The 15,620-nt window shown below is 44.4% G+C and overlaps 1 protein-coding gene across 1 annotated transcript in view; it reads right to left on the bottom strand.

The window, feature by feature from the left end:
• Positions 1 to 15,352, bottom strand: part of MAMLD1 (mastermind-like domain containing 1) — a 69,099-nt gene extending 53,747 nt beyond the window's left edge. The window contains 2 exon segments of the mRNA XM_009889320.1: positions 8,482 to 8,627; positions 15,280 to 15,352. Of these exon segments, the coding sequence (XP_009887622.1) occupies positions 8,482 to 8,627; positions 15,280 to 15,352 (219 nt within the window).
• Positions 15,353 to 15,620: the final 268 nt, after the last annotated feature.

Below are 15,620 nucleotides of genomic sequence, written 5' to 3'. Positions count from 1 at the left end.
TCCCTGAAGCAATTAAAAAATCCTGAAGGCTTCTGGGCAAGCTTATTTTTTTCTCTCCTCTCACTCCCTCCAAAGTGACAATAGTTAGGTGGGGTTTAGTTTTTTAAGTGCTAGGTCTTTTTCCTAAAGCTAAAAGTGTTTGGATAGATGTGAGCAGCCCTGATCACGTGCAGGAAAATCTAGTCCATTGCTTATCAGTCGATTTGGCTTCACACCAAGAGTAACACACTGCTACAAAGGGCCAACACAGTGTGAAAAAGGAGCTGTTCTACTAGAATACACTCCGTTAATTCTGGTTGAACTGACATTCTCCTAGGAACGCGGCTCAAAACGCGTTTAGACTATTGTATTAAGCGTGGCAGGGAACGGAGCAGCAGGCTGGTTTCTCTCCAATGTCACTAAACAAGAAGCAGACAAAAAAAAAATATATAAAATCTCTTGAAAATCAAATGTGGGACAAACTCGCACAGCATCATCTGTCACCAAAATAATCTGTCAGGTTTTAAACAAAAATCCCCACCACCGTAGCAGAAAAAAAACACTGAAAAGTCAAAAATTCCAGACTCGCTACACTTACTGTAATTGTCCTTTATACGAAGAGCCCTCTAGTTATGTGAAATGACATTACCTCACAGCCCCAGGCTCCCCGTGCTATGCACAGGAAGGAAGCAGACACACATCTCTTTAAGAGCCGTTTCCTCTCTGCTCTATTAATTTCGGAGATTAAGCAAGCCACTCCTTTGTGGCATAATAGAGCAAGATAGAGCCATTGTGTTTGCGGAGAGTCCTGCTTACTGTTTTTCTACCTTTGAGCAGGGGGACGCCTTAGCACTTTATTCTCAGATGAAAAGCCAGAAAACTTCTGGCGGCCAGAAAGCCCCCCTTCCTCTTAAATTACGGTTTCGGCCCAGAAGCAGCCAGCAGCCCCATTCCTCTCCCCCACCACTGATGAGGATTTCAGTGTCTCACTGACACAGTTTAGGATGGGAAAGAAAAACCCGGTCACATCAGATGAGGAATTCTCCTTTCACGGGCCCTGAATCAACAGGGCTTATTTCATCAGGATTTTTTTGCCTGGACACACACATCCCACCTTCCTGTCCCACTCCCCACAGTGTTGAAGCTGAGGCACTAAATGTACCATCATTTTTTTTCTTTCCTTCTTTTAAAAATGTATACATCCTTTTTGCTCTTTTGCCTTCAAAGCACAAAATCCCTTCAGCTCGTACCAGATGCCCGATGACCTTTAATAATACAGAGGCCACCACCTCTCTGTTTCAAAGACTATCAACACATCTGATGTTGGAGCCTGGGATTACACGGGCTACCGAAGTGACCACCACAGCCTCAGCTATTCCGAAAGTTTTTTCAAGGGAAGAAGAGAGAAGGAGGAGAAGATTCAGCCAATGCCAGAGCAAATCGGGATCCCCGCTCCGAGCCTGGGCTTTCAAATGTCCTTCTACAGCTCACGCAGATGATTTATCCTCAACTTTGCAGTTTTCTTTCTGGACTGTTAAGCAAACGAGGTTGGAAACACAGGACCTTTTTGGAGACAACTGCCATAGGAAATACCACTTTGCGGGGGCGCACAGAACTACAGAATCCTTGAGACTAGTTCTCATTTTTTACAGTGTGTAAACACGGCTGTTACTAAATAGAAATGCCATCGGCAGTGAATGGATTTCATTAGGGGGAGGAGGAAAAAGATAACACCCGCTCAGAGCTTTTGAGCGTCGGGAGAAAGAGGGATCTCCTGGCTGGCGCAGAATCGCGTGAGCCGGAACGCTGTTTCCACTGTACCTTCCCTTGCAACACAGAGTCAGGAACACAAACCCCATCCAGATAAAACAATTTGCCTATTCAGCAGCTTTCTCTGCATGAGCTGCTTCGTCTTCGCAGGCTGCTCCCCCCCCTCGCCCTCCGCCTTCCTAGTCGCCAACTGAAAACTTCAGAAAGAAAAGGAAAGGAGAAAGGAGTTGTTGAGACAAAGGCCTGATTCTCTGCAAGAGGAGGGCACGCACACCAGAAAACACGGTCACGGTGTTTCGGGCACGGTGCTGGCAAGTCACTCTGCCGGTAGCTGTAGCGCTCTGCTCCCCAGGCTCCGCTTCAGGTTTCGGCACCACGCAATAGCGAAAAAGCAGGGAGCTGCAGCTCCTGCACCTCCAGCGCCGTCCTCCTGCACGCGCGTCTGCCCAACGCTGCCAGCTGGGAGTTTGTGACCACCGCACCTTCTGCCAGCGCCTACCTGGGGCAGGTTCCTCGCAAACTTCTCCCTTCCTGTTGCCAATGGAAATCTTAACCCCGGTTCAGAGATTTTTCTTCTGGGACGGTCCCATGCAAAAGTGGGTTTTTTTAATCACTCTTTTTTTATGATTAAACAGAGATACTTTTCTGATGTGTGAACGTAAATCACCAGTTCATATTGCAGAGGTGACTCAACAGCACTTAGATGCCAGTAAGTAGTTACCTCTGGATGGAGCAGGATGTGATTCAGCAACTATGGGCAAGTAGCAGTGTATCCCTTGTGTCCTCTAGACTCCTTTTTTTTCTTAATAAATTAAACTAAAATTCAGTTTAGCCATTTTTGGTCTTTTTTTTTTTATTACAGTCAGTATTGATCTAACGTAATACACACTCTTACCCCTTTCCTCCAGTATTCAGACGACCTATGAGGAATCATAGCATTGCCACACATCAATATTGCCACACTAAATAAATCCTGTGCTCAGTATCACATCAGTCTTAGCCTCTGAAACACTTTTTTCCCCCATATTATCAACATTTCACCCAAAATGCAGCCCCCGCCACAGCTGTCCTACACCAACAGCTGGAAGCAGCTTCTGTGTTGCTCTGTCCTGTTCCGACGGCACCGGAGCCGGGCACATCAGCTGCCTCCACGTGATGGACCCCGCTCCATGGGCAGAGCTGGGAACAATACTATCATCTTCCACCCACACACATGGGCTGCCGGGGAAGAGCAGAGATAAGGCGATTGCAAAACGCAGGTGAAACATTTTTTTACTGTGTTCCCCGTGAGGAACAGAAGGTAACTGACTGCTCTTGGAAATATCACCCGATAAAGTTGAGCAAGCAGAAGTCCCAGTTGGCAGTGCTGATGCAGAGGATGCACAAGGATGCTGGTGGGGACGTGCCCAGTGCCTGGACGTGCTCCTTAGCATCTTCTGTAGAGCAGTTTTGAGTGTCTTTATGGAACCGCATGAAAGCAGAAGGGTTTATCTTTACATAGTGCTTTGCATCAAGGCTGGGGGGGGGAGCAAACTACCTGAGCGGTCTTGGAAGATCTAACAGGCAGGATTTATTAGTTTTAATATTAAAAAATCTACCCTGATCATAAACTCAGGGGCTTGGAGTCACTGGAAAAAGAGACATGGATTTTTAAAAAAAATGTAATTCTGGAGTTTAGAAGCCCAGAATAAGTGGCAATATTAAAATCATCAGTCAAAGCAACCCTGTCTCCAACATACCAACCTTTTTTTCATATTGTCTATAAAAAGGCAAATCTTATACTCATATTGCCTTTATGCCAAACCCAACAAAGAAACAAGGACGCTCTTTGCCTCCCCCTTCGCCAAGGGATTGCCAGAGGTGTCTCTCCCCAGGGTTATCCTTGTCTCTGGGTGTAGTTCCCTGCACTGAAGAGACTGCACCACTTCCAGGGATTAAGCGGAATTTAGTGAGAGGGCAGGTTTCGACCAGGACTGTGCTTTAGAGAAAATATCATGCTTATTGGAAGGTGTTTTGGCTCCCAGCTCTGGAAAACAGCTAGCCATCTACTTACAGCCTACCTGTACAACAAAACTGTGTCGGACTAGTTAGAAGTGTGAATTTCAGCTGTTTGTATAAAAACGCTTTTTATGAAGTATAATGATAGCCTATTAGCTTTCATTTCAAGTGGTTCCTAATGGAGGTAAATAAAATGAAAAGGAGTGGTTTTACTCGGTCTGTCTAAACCACAGCATACCCCAGCTGATAATCAGCGTAACTACCTTGTTCAGACAAGACCTGAGTCCTCCTGATTTAAATTCTGTCCTGAATATAAACAGTTCACCGTCCAGATGTGTTAAATCTCAGCTCTGCCACGCAATAGTTACCTTCAAATAGGGTAAAAGCAAAACACAATAGAAATAAACTGCATAAAGAGTGCTCAGTGCTTTACAGGCACTTTGAGGAAAAAAAGGGGAAAAAAATATTTAAATTAATCAGAGCATAATTGCTTCAAAATTTGGTAGTTCAGAAAAAATTACCAGCTTTTCTTTGCACAAAGAAATATCCTTCTAATGCTTTGCAAGAAACAAAAGCAGGCGCAAGGAATTACAGTGATAAGCTAAAAATTGTTCAACTCTCAACACAGATTGTAAAGTGAAGGGGAAAAACTCCCAGGGAAAGCTGAGAATAAGGTTTCTTAATCTTACACTGAAGGGTTGTAAATGTGCAAGCTCAATACCTCACAACCCTTTTTGAGTAAATAAAGGCTTAAAATGTTCTTTCTTTAGCGTGACTGAATTCCTTTCCAATGTGACCTCAACATGCCATTCCTCTATCTTTATCTGCCGACACAGCAGAGCTGTTGACCTTTCACCAATGACCTGCGCAATCAATACACAGCCGACAAACTATCTCAACAGAAATGCTCCACGGACAAGTTTCTCCCTCCCTCTCTACGCCGTCAAGCTCTGCCGTTCCTGAACTTTTCCTCGGGCCCTCGGTTGTGTGTCAGCCTGACTTAACAAACAACGCGGGGCTCAGAAATACATTTTCTTGGGCATTCCCTATCCAAACATATTAAACCTGTAAGTGGTTTTGCTGTTGTTTGCAGTCCCACGGACGGCTTTCATGTTAGGCGCAGGATCTACAAGATCTCCACCTCACGCTAAGCACTTCATGTTGACTTCCAAGGACAGACTCCAAACTCACATAACTCAAATATCCACAAACTGTTGGAGAGTAAGATAATAACTTTAGAAAATAAAAAATATTATTAAAGACTTGCCCAAACACCAATTGGCAAAGTCTCATTTTAAAGAAATTCATTAAATAAAAAAAAAAATAAATTAACACAATTAGAGATGCCTGGAATAATAAAAGAAATGAAGGCAGGTCAGAAAATACTGGTGTTACGGATGTCTTTCAGGTGACTTCCAATGCTATAAATTCTCTTATACTGTTACACTACATGAAAAAGGATCTAAAGCAATGTTTCTATCAACATGATTTAAGAAAGCACTGTATGCATTTTGACTCAAACAGATCCATATTTTAAAAGTGTTACAAAATGAGGAACAAGTAAAGCGCTGCAAGGTGTTTTACTGGGGTACAGAAAAGAGAACAATCATTTCCTGCAGTGGTTACAGCAAACATACCGAAGCATCGATCAAGATCTGAGAAGCCAAAAGAATGAAAACTATGAGAGGCTGGCCTTAAGCAGAAATGAAACTAATTACTCCATAAAGCCTTTATCAAACTGAGTGAACACAAAGGTACAGCAGAGGTGCAAGTACTGAAAAGGAACTTCAGATTATTGAAACTGAAAGAGCAACAGTTTAAAGAGCTTATTCCTCTGACATCTAAAATGCTTAACAGAGATGGGGTTTCTCTCTCTCTATATAAACATGCGTGCATATATATTAACTTTTCTTAGTGTGTATATATATTTATATATACAAAATCTGAGAGACACTTGCAATGGCTCTTAAAATGTTAATCAATTTGCTGATGCAAGATAACTGAAGCCCAATAATACTTTCTCACATGCTCCACATACTCCAGGAGACTGATTTATTGTTTCTACTGCTACCATTAAAAAAAAAAAAGGTAGCATGATTACAACTGTGTTTTGAATTGTTCTGTTAAATTAATAATGTAAATCAGTAGTAAGCAGAGCATAACATGACATTCTTTTATACAGATTTTTTTTTCAGTCTCTCTAACTTGAAAGTATGTTCACTGCGCATTTTTAGGGCCCACTAATGACAAAGATTAGCTCTTTACAGGGCAGTGGCAGCAAAATTTTACTAAAAGTGATCAAGTGATTAACCTGCTCATTACAGAAGTGAGAGTGTTTGCATTATTTATTATCTGTACAGCAGAGAGCTGAAATGCATATAGCAGCTCTGATTTATTTATTTATTCTTACTATAAGCAAGTAAGCAGGGTTCAAATCGCAATATTTAACAGATTGCATTGATGGATCAATACCATATTCCACTGAACTTCAAGCAGACAAGAGCTATCAAAACCTTTGATTAAAAACCCTTGGTCTTTCTCATTTGAGTCCAGTTCTCACAGCCTGATCCTCCAAGCAGGATTTCATGGCAGCAGCCTCTGCATTTCACCGGCGCTCGGGCTGCTTCCAGCCACGGTCAGGGTGCCCGCAAGAGCCGCCGAGGCTCTCTGCAAGCACAAGAGGGTCACCTGCACCGAGCCCCAGGTACTGCTGAGGCATCAGCTAATACCTTGGTGAAGGCAAAGAATACACACTGCAGATTTCTACGCATTACAGCTATTTCTCAGCGTGAGAGCGGGAGTCAAACCTCCCGTTTGGGAGTGCTTAAATGAACTGGCATGGATTTCCAGCCATGGGCCTCTGCAGCCCAGGACCAGAGAACACAGCTTCCAGACAAGCCGGGCATCCCTCTTGTCTGGTCTGTAAGCGCAGGACAGAGGCGGCACGGCAGGATGCTGGGTCAGGAAAGGAAGTGGTGTGGTTCCACCGCATGAGGTACAGATGCAACCAGGAGCCCCTGGCTACCAACCACGGTCTTCACCTGACTCCCACTGTGACCGAAGCCACAATACTGCATGGTCACAGTCCTCTGACGAGGGGGACGAGCTGTGACTAATATACGTGGAAAAAAATGCAAGCCCACCTTCCCTTTTTGTACCTCCCAGAACTTGCAGAAAGCCCTTGAGATCCCAGCGCTCTCCAGGTCAAAGTTATGTGGGAATATGTGAGCTGAGCTGGGGTTTTGGGTTTGGCTTAGGTTTTTTTTTTTCCTTTTTTTTTTCTTTTAATCTAGATGGAATGAATTGAAAGTGCTGCTTAAGAAGAAAATAAGAATGCAAAACTGGAGAAGTGCCATAAGTAGGTATATTAATAAACAGACTCCTAATTTCTTATCTTTGATGGTATTCAGTACTATTTTAAATATTCTCAAAAGAATCACAAACATACAGAAGGTCATATATAAAATCCCTGATGAAGCAATTTAATGCTAAATTAAAGCTGAAACTAGGTAAGCCCAACTCTTGGGATCTTGGGTATTTTCAAAGACTAGAATAGAATCAACGTTACCCAAGAACACCGTGTGTTTTTCAGATTTTTAAATATTTATTTCCTAAATTAAATAGAGTAGGTTTAGCTGGTTCTTACAGCTTAGCAGGAAACAATTTAATTTCCAAGCCAATTGTATATTGACAGTTGGCAACAATGGTTTTACTTTATAAAAAGAGAACGGGAAAATAGTCGTGCATTTCTGAAATGCTTCCAGAAAATTTCCTTTGAGAACACGTTCTGTGAAAAGTATACAAACAGGCATTAAACATGAATGTAATTTAATAAACATCCACTCAGCTATATGGTGTGATAAATAGGTAATAAGAATGTAATACAGGCATTTAGCTTTCAGCTTCCAAAGGAGCTGGAAGCTAAAACAATAATACTTTCATTAGACTCTCCTGCCTGGCATCAAGAGCCAATTTCCACCTATTAATATGGATTTCTATTACCTGCCTTGTGAATACTGTTAACCCATTTATCAAGCAAGAAGCCGTACTTTTGTCACTTATTACAAGCAGAAGGGGAGCAGAAGGATTGCTAAACCCTGTAACGTTAGAGCATCAGATTAAATCATTTGACCTAGAAGATAAAAACATTCCACTTCCATTTAAAATGGAAAAAAAAACCCACCCAGCCCTGCTCGTATTACAGCTAATAAGACCTCTTGCAGGATCAAATATTTCCTGGCTATGTCAGAAAGAAAAAAAAAATGGAAAAAAAAAAATCACTGTCTGCAGACTAATTGTAAACTCGGTGCATGTGTAATTAAACATGCCTCATTGGTTCTCTTGATATGTCAATAGTGGGTAGGAGGAGGTTGATTTAAGTTAAACGACTCAAGTCTTACTGAACATTTGCCCCTTTCTGTGTCCTCGAAGCAAAGCATCATTTAACAGAACAACCTCAGCCAAATATGAGGAGCTCGGAATTAAGTGTTTATTATTCAGATTACAGTGGTGCCCAGAACATGCCAGGCACTTTTCTAAGCGCAGAGGGAGGCGCCGGGACAGATCCCATTCTCTGCTCCTGATTTACACCAAAAGGCAACGTGCCCCCCACAGACGGAGCCGCTCTCCCGCTCCCCTCCCCCAGCAGCCGGGGAGATGAATGGAGGGGCTGTGGTGCTATCGCAGACATGACAGGCACGCAGCTATTAATCACATGTTTGTTGCTAAACATACTAAATTCCCACTTTCCCACAGCGCTGAAGTCTCCTTGTCCTCGCACCCGGCACTCAGCCGCAGCGAGCACCGCTCAGCAGCTAACGGGCCCAAACGAACGTGGGGCTTTAGCCCCCCGTTACCTCCCTGCTCCACCACACACCTTCCTGCCAGGGGATTAAGACCATGAAATTTTTCTTGCTGTTCACATTGGGTCAGCTTATAAAACATGTCTGCTTCCATGCCTATGATAAAAGCTCCACGATATCCACCTCACCCACATTCTCTGGAGTGATGACCCAGGAAAAGTACTTGTATTCCTCCCACTCTACACATCTCAGCTACAGATGCCAAAAATACTTGAGACCTCAATCCACAAGGGAGAGACAGGATGCGGTACAGCAGCAGAACGTGAGCGAAGTTTCTGAAGTTCAATTTTTCTGCTCTCCATTCAGTGGAGTCACTGACGGTATGTGAATTCTGGGCTGTCTCAGCTTTCCTTGCCTCATTCCCCACGGCTGTAACTCAGCAAAACTACTTCACTGGACTGCAACGGCTTAGTGCTGCTGTACCCCGCTCACCTGGCTGTTCTTATGTTGATTCAATTCTGTCAAACCACTGAAGCCTCCCAATCTGTTTCCTGTGGTAAGACTTCCATACGACTTGAACCCCAGCATGGCAGAGAGCTTCCCGCCCCACGCGCTCCGGTGGAGCCAAGCGACCTCCGAAATTCCTACTGAGGAAAGAACATTTCTCTTTTCCTTCTTTGAAATCTCACAGTGATGAGTAAGTTAGGGAGTTGCTCAGAAGTCATCGAGCAATCCGGCCGCTCATTATACTCCTCAATGAAATTATTACCAGGAGTAATTCTCAGTGCAGTACCACAGGCTGGCCAATCTTGCACCCTTTTCAAAGGACTAGAAGTACTGCAGCTTTGTGAAACAGATTTTGAATCCGTCTTACACCCTTGGGTAGTCGTTTTATCCTGTATTTTACCTTTCTGCACACTGCAAGTTTGTCCATACCCATTTCTTTCTCAGTGGTCCTTTAATCCTTTTCTGTTCACGCTGCGGCTGCAGCTCAGCACAAGGACGGCTGTATTTCTATAAGCCACGTACTCAGGAGGCTCTATCAATATGCATGCGTGGTGCAAGGAAGGAACATACTTCTGCTGAAGAAGAATTAGAAGTTGGGGGTCAGACGTTTTATATTTTAGCCAGATTTTGATAAGACATATTAGGAATTCATAGGGCTTTTATCATTTTCAACAGCACGAGGATTAGACCCTACGCTGACAAGAGCAAGAACATCAATTGATAAAAGAAATATGCACCACACTGAAATACAGTAAAGCACCTGAAAGACGTAACATGCTGTCTGATAAAAACACTACAAGCACTTTCAAATTCAAGCCAGGGATGACTTGCCGAGTCAGTGCTTCATTTGTCTGGCAGAGACAAAATTACAATGCCTTCTATCCTAATGCTCAAAAATGCACCAGAAGTGCAAGGGAAAGCCATGATTGAAACCATGGCCTCATGCAACAGCAGGGATTCAAACTATGGATAGTATATTGATGCTTAGGCCACAGGACAGAAAGAAAGAGTAAAATCTTTATTTGGATTCAAAAATTTTATCCAGCAAGCTTGCAATAGCGACGAAAAGACTCAAATCTTAATTAAAAGTGATTTTTTTTTTTTTTTGGTCAAAGTCAAGGAAAGGTAAAGATATTGACTCAACAATAACAACAAGCTCCCCCCCCTTCCCGTCTGAAGAAAGCCCCCCAAACCAAAAAGCATCTCAAATTTGTGCTTCTTCCCTCTAAAATATTCAGAGCATTGCAAATGTGTAACAAACTAAATGACTTTTTGTACTGAACTTCTAAACCCCTTGACTTTTAATAAGGTCGTGCATCATTTGATTTTAATTACAGATTTTTTTATCCCTTAAATTTGACTAAAAATGATGTGATTTACAAAGCAAACAAGCCAGTTAAACAAAGCTAATTAAATTCACTAGAGACAGCCTTGCTTTTCCCCTCAGTGAGTGTTTATTTCAGCTCCCAGTGCTCTGATAGCTCCTGACAGCTTGCTGGGACACAAGAAAGAAGTAGGTCAGGGTAAGCTGGAATCAGCAAGAGAGGATCCCATTAGACAGGCTTGTAGGGTAATACGGAGATCGAGGAAGTGTGTGATGTAGTGACAGTGTTAGAGACACATAACAAACAGCCTGAGGACAGCCTCCAGCAGAACCGGTACATTTATCTTCTCTGTGTTATAATGACCCCCTCATACAGCTTATCCCGTTTCTGATTCCTCCTGCAAGAGGTGCTGCATAAACCTCATGACAACGCCGCGCTCAGGGGTTGCAAGACGCTGCCGAGGCAGAGGCTCGTCTCCCGACGGGCCGGGGCTCCGGGGGCTCCGAGGGGCAGGCAGCTATTCCCGCGGGCAGAATCCATCCCCCCCCTCGCTCCAGCTGGGAACGCAGCGAGGGATCTCACTGCACACGGAGATCAAAGGAGAACAAGACTGGTTTCTCCCAACCAGCTTCTAAAACATTATACGGATGATTATGGCTGAGGTGCCTACACTGGATCTGAAAATACCAAGCACCCCGTAAGGTGGAAAAGCCGCCGTGGCAGCTGGGGAGCACAGCAAAACTGTTACGGGGCGCAAAAGACGCCTGGTCCTTACTGAGCTGTTGTCTGGGGGCTCCCGGTGAACCACCCCCCAGGTTCCTACGTGCCATTGGAAGTGGCAGGAGGGCTTGGGTAGGTCTTCTCATACCATGGCACCACCGCCTTTGGGAGCGGCTACTGGCAGACAAGAGAGGCTGAGAAACCTGTGGTTTCTGCTGGCTTTCCCGGCCGGGATCGCTGTGTATTGAAGAAACACCAGGAGAACCAGAACAAAGCCAAAAAGACCAAAGTGATCAATGTAAAATATAAAATGCTTTATGTTTCTACCGCTATATTAGATATTTTAAGGAAAACTGGATTTTTACTGGATACATGTATATACCTGGACACTTGCTAATGCAACTCTTCCCTCCAGAAGAAAAGAATAAGAGTTTGGTTGGTTTTTTTAAGTGCCTTGTCAATAAGAGCAGAAAACACAGCGTCGTAAACTCTGCAGTGTAATATTAAGTCAGAGGCAAGCGCAAAAGCAGAGCTCTAACTCTCCCTGTTCTCATGACTACTGCTCACACCATTAAAAGTTCAAAGTCTCTCCCACCGTCTCCGGCAGTGCTGTACATACCCCAAACATTTCAATTATGAGATTCAATTTCTCAGGCTTATACACACAGCCAGAGAGATTTTCCTCAATTCCAAACTGTGTAGCTTACATTAAAAAGAGAGCGCGAGCGTGTGCTATCTCAGAAAATAGGTACGTTTGACAGGAACAATTTAAACCGCCATGGGCATAAACAAACACAAATGGAGAATGTTGTTTTATTTTGTTCAGAGCTCAACACATTCGCTTTGCTTAGAGATGTCTCCAGCATCCACTTCCCTTGAAGTGCCCGAGTGACTCGGTTTTCAGAAACGATGGAGGCCGTACCGATAAAACAGCTCACGTTATTTCAGGAGTTTAATTTTTGTCGTCCTGACTTCATTTTCATGTTTATTCAGTAAGAGTGCGTCACGTTCGGCATTTATCCCCTTCTTTGTTCCTAGTTACAATCTTTCCGCGACACAATTCATCTCCCGCACTAGCAGAGCTTCCTGCTCTTCAGGGGGTCACACTCTGTGGTGACTCGCACCCACCCATTTTACGACACAACACATCCCTTTCCTGCAATTTTTACTCAAGCAGACAGTTCCACTGTGTTCACAGAGGTTCTGTCCGAGTGACGCCTATTTGCTCCAACCTTGAGCATGTAGGTAAAATCCCTACCCTGTTAAATGTCCTAAAGAGAAACATGCGTGTCCTAACAAAAATATGCATTAAGATAAAAGCATTAAAATAAAGGCAGACAATGAGAATGATCAGAAGAGCACTGCCTGCAAGGAAGGAAGGAAGCTTTTAACAGCACTAAAATATAAAATTGATTTGTACACATATTTGATAAAAATCAATACAATTAGCAAGTAACTGAATACTAGAAAGGGAAATTGATTGCTCGAGGGCCCAGAGGACTCAGGGCAATCAGTCCATTCTTCTAGCTCCTCCACTCTTAATAAAAATTTACTTTTTCATAATCCTGCCTGAACTCTTTGCCCATTAATAATGCTGCTAAATAGCTCTTCTTTTAGCACTATTATTGCAGACCTACTTGAATTACATTTAGAGGCAGCTTCGAGTGGCAAGTCCTGGCCATTTTGCTATCTGCAGCACAAACCTCCAAGCAAGAGCATAAAAGAATACCAGCTAATGAACGGGAGCACAGGAACACTTGAGAAGAGCTTATAAAATTAAGTACCAAAGTTTAAATAAACGGATTACCATAGAATTGATTTGCTACATCAATTTGGTCAGCTTTTGCTGATACATCATTCCGTCCTCAAAGGAGAGGAGCCACCGTTTCGAAACAACTAATTAAACATTTTGAACCATGGCCTTACAAGGAGAGCGGGGCTGCATTGCTCTGCTCTCCTGTCTCCCTTCTCTCGCCGAGTGATTCCTCACTGCAGCGTAAAAATCGTTACTCCACGTGAAAGAGGAGGCTGAATTTACAGTCAAATCTAGACTCGATGAAGCGGCTTCTACAGCCGCCATCTCTGAGCGGATTCCAGTCTCAGGCAAGGGCATCTTCTCTTCCTTCATTAAGGTGGGACTGGAGGAACCAAAACCCAAGTGCTCTTCCCCGCACAGCGGCAGGGAGGCTCCCGGCTCGGCCGGCGCGGCGTCCCCAGGTGAGGATTTCCATGCCAGTCAGCCGGCCGTACAGCCTGACAGAGGGTGCGCACAACTCGTACGCATCTACAAAGGAGGTTTCTCTTTCAAAAGTTCAGATGCCTTCTCAGATAAGAACTTTCTCAGATGTTAAGCTTTGTCCACCGACTCATCTTGATAGGAAGCTCTTTAAACCAAAACCTACCTTTGGGCCCTTAACACCTCCTCTGCCAGTCTGCGGTTCAGGGTTACACAGCCTTTGCCGTTAACGAGGGCCCTGATTCAGCAATGCACTTGAGCATCTACTTAAATTGAGCCCTATGAGCAGCCCTATCCAAACCAAAGGTAAAGAAATATTTTTCCATATTCCACTTGCATGATGAAAATTCAACAATATAATTTGAGCACTTTCTCGCGCACCTCTCCAAAGGAACATTTCGAGAAGTCACGGGGTTGAAAAAAATCACGTACGCACCTCATCATAGTCATTCCAGCAGAAACTCTCTTATTGCAGAAATCTCAACACATACTTATGTCTCCGATGGCCCAGCCAGACCAGTGACTAAACTGAGCCATTATATCAGCCTAAGAAAAGGTCCGCGGATTCTTTGCAACTCAAGCAGCAATCTGTGGCGATGCCTCCGTAAGGGTGGATGAGAGACCGCAGCACCAAGGGAGGAGAACAGTGCATCTCTCAGCAGGGCAGCAGCACAAGTGCTACAGGTGCAGCTGCAACATCTGCTAAGTTGCCTCACTCAATTCTTAGGATGCTCTTACTCAAAAGTTTGTCCTGCTGCTTCTTCTTACAAAAGAGACACATTAGTCTTGACACAGAAATAGAAACCAGAAATTACACAGTTTCAGTGCTGGCCTTCTTTGTAACCATGAGCAAACTACTTTTACCTCTTTGCTTCAGTTTCCCTGCCTTTATTAATAAGGCAGAGACAGTAAAACTTATTTCACCTAACTCATACATCTTCTGTGAAGATGAAATGCTTGTTCTGTGTAAAGTACTTGGAAGATGAAAGGCATCAAGTAAATATTAATCATAGCCACCACACCTACCAACAGGATCTCCAGTACGCTGATTGGGATCCCTGTTTGAAGAGTCTGTCTTTGTGTGATTCAGGAACTATGCTTTCCTGCAGTAGTAGAGCTGAATTAAAGCTAATCAAGAATTCCCAAGTTAATCGGCCTTCTAGCCTTCAGAAGATCACAAGAAGGATGCTGCTTCCATTTCAAAGGACAACTCAGTGCTACAGAATGAATTGCATCAAACTGGCTGAAGGCCATTTACAGCATGGTCATGGAGGAAACTATAGGAGCTCATCCACCAACATTCATCTTGGAGCATACACACTTGTAAATCGGCTCCTATTCAATAACGAAATGTCGAGTGAGTCATTCTTTCTACGTGTGAAAAAGCTCTCAGAGAGAACCAAAGAATCTTCTACTTTCCCGTCTGCCTTTAGAAACACTGAATTACATCTGGCTTCGGAGAAGCTCCAGCACTTCAGAGCCAGCTGTAAAAGAGAACATCACCGGCTTAGGTTGACAGAATCCAAGGCCACCTTAAGATCCCAAATTTCTGTTGAAGGAGATTTGGGAAGATGGTTCATGAGCAGCTCAGCTGATCTTCTGAACCAGCTTCCTGGGCACAGTGAGGCACAGTGATGTCAGGCAGCCGTGCCCGCCAGGCTGGCCCGGGGACGGCGAGTGACGCTGCTCCACGCACTTTTGCTGTTCCATGTGGGTCAAGTGCCAGATTATTTACTTAACGTCTTAAGCAACTCCTGCAGCTCAAACGCAGCTCGTGCAGCCGTAGCTGTCCTGCTGGCAGGAACCAGCAGGGCAGCCAGGTGAAAGCCGCCGTGACCATTTCTGCCTGAACCAGTGAATTTGCACAACAAGGACAGCAGCACAGACATACCTTGACTTTTGTCCCAGCGTTAGCACCGGCTCAAAGCCGACCGGCACGTACCGCAGCCGCACACGGAACAGCAGTTGCTTGCTTTGGTCAGCCGTTCAGTAGCTGGGCTGCGCAAGCGCTGCATTCGCCCAAAGAAAAGTCCTTCTGACAAAATAAACCGAGCCAAGGCTGGCCCGTGGGCGCAGGGCAAGCGATGGTGCGCAGCCCCGGCGCTGCGCCCGCTCCCCGCAGCTCCGCCTGCCTCTGGAGAGGCGACACCGGCTCAGCTCCCCGGAGCACCTCGTCACGGCTGCCAAGGGAATGCAATTGCTCCAGCAGAGCAATCACAACAGAGGTATGAAAGCAAGAGTACAAGGGGAAAAAAAGCCAAGAGTCTCAAAAGTAAAAAAGGA

Source organism: Charadrius vociferus, unplaced genomic scaffold, assembly GCF_000708025.1.
Source record: "Charadrius vociferus isolate BGI_N301 unplaced genomic scaffold, ASM70802v2 scaffold7, whole genome shotgun sequence".
NCBI lineage: Eukaryota > Metazoa > Chordata > Aves > Charadriiformes > Charadriidae > Charadrius > Charadrius vociferus.
This window is presented reverse-complemented; position numbering and strand designations above follow the sequence as displayed.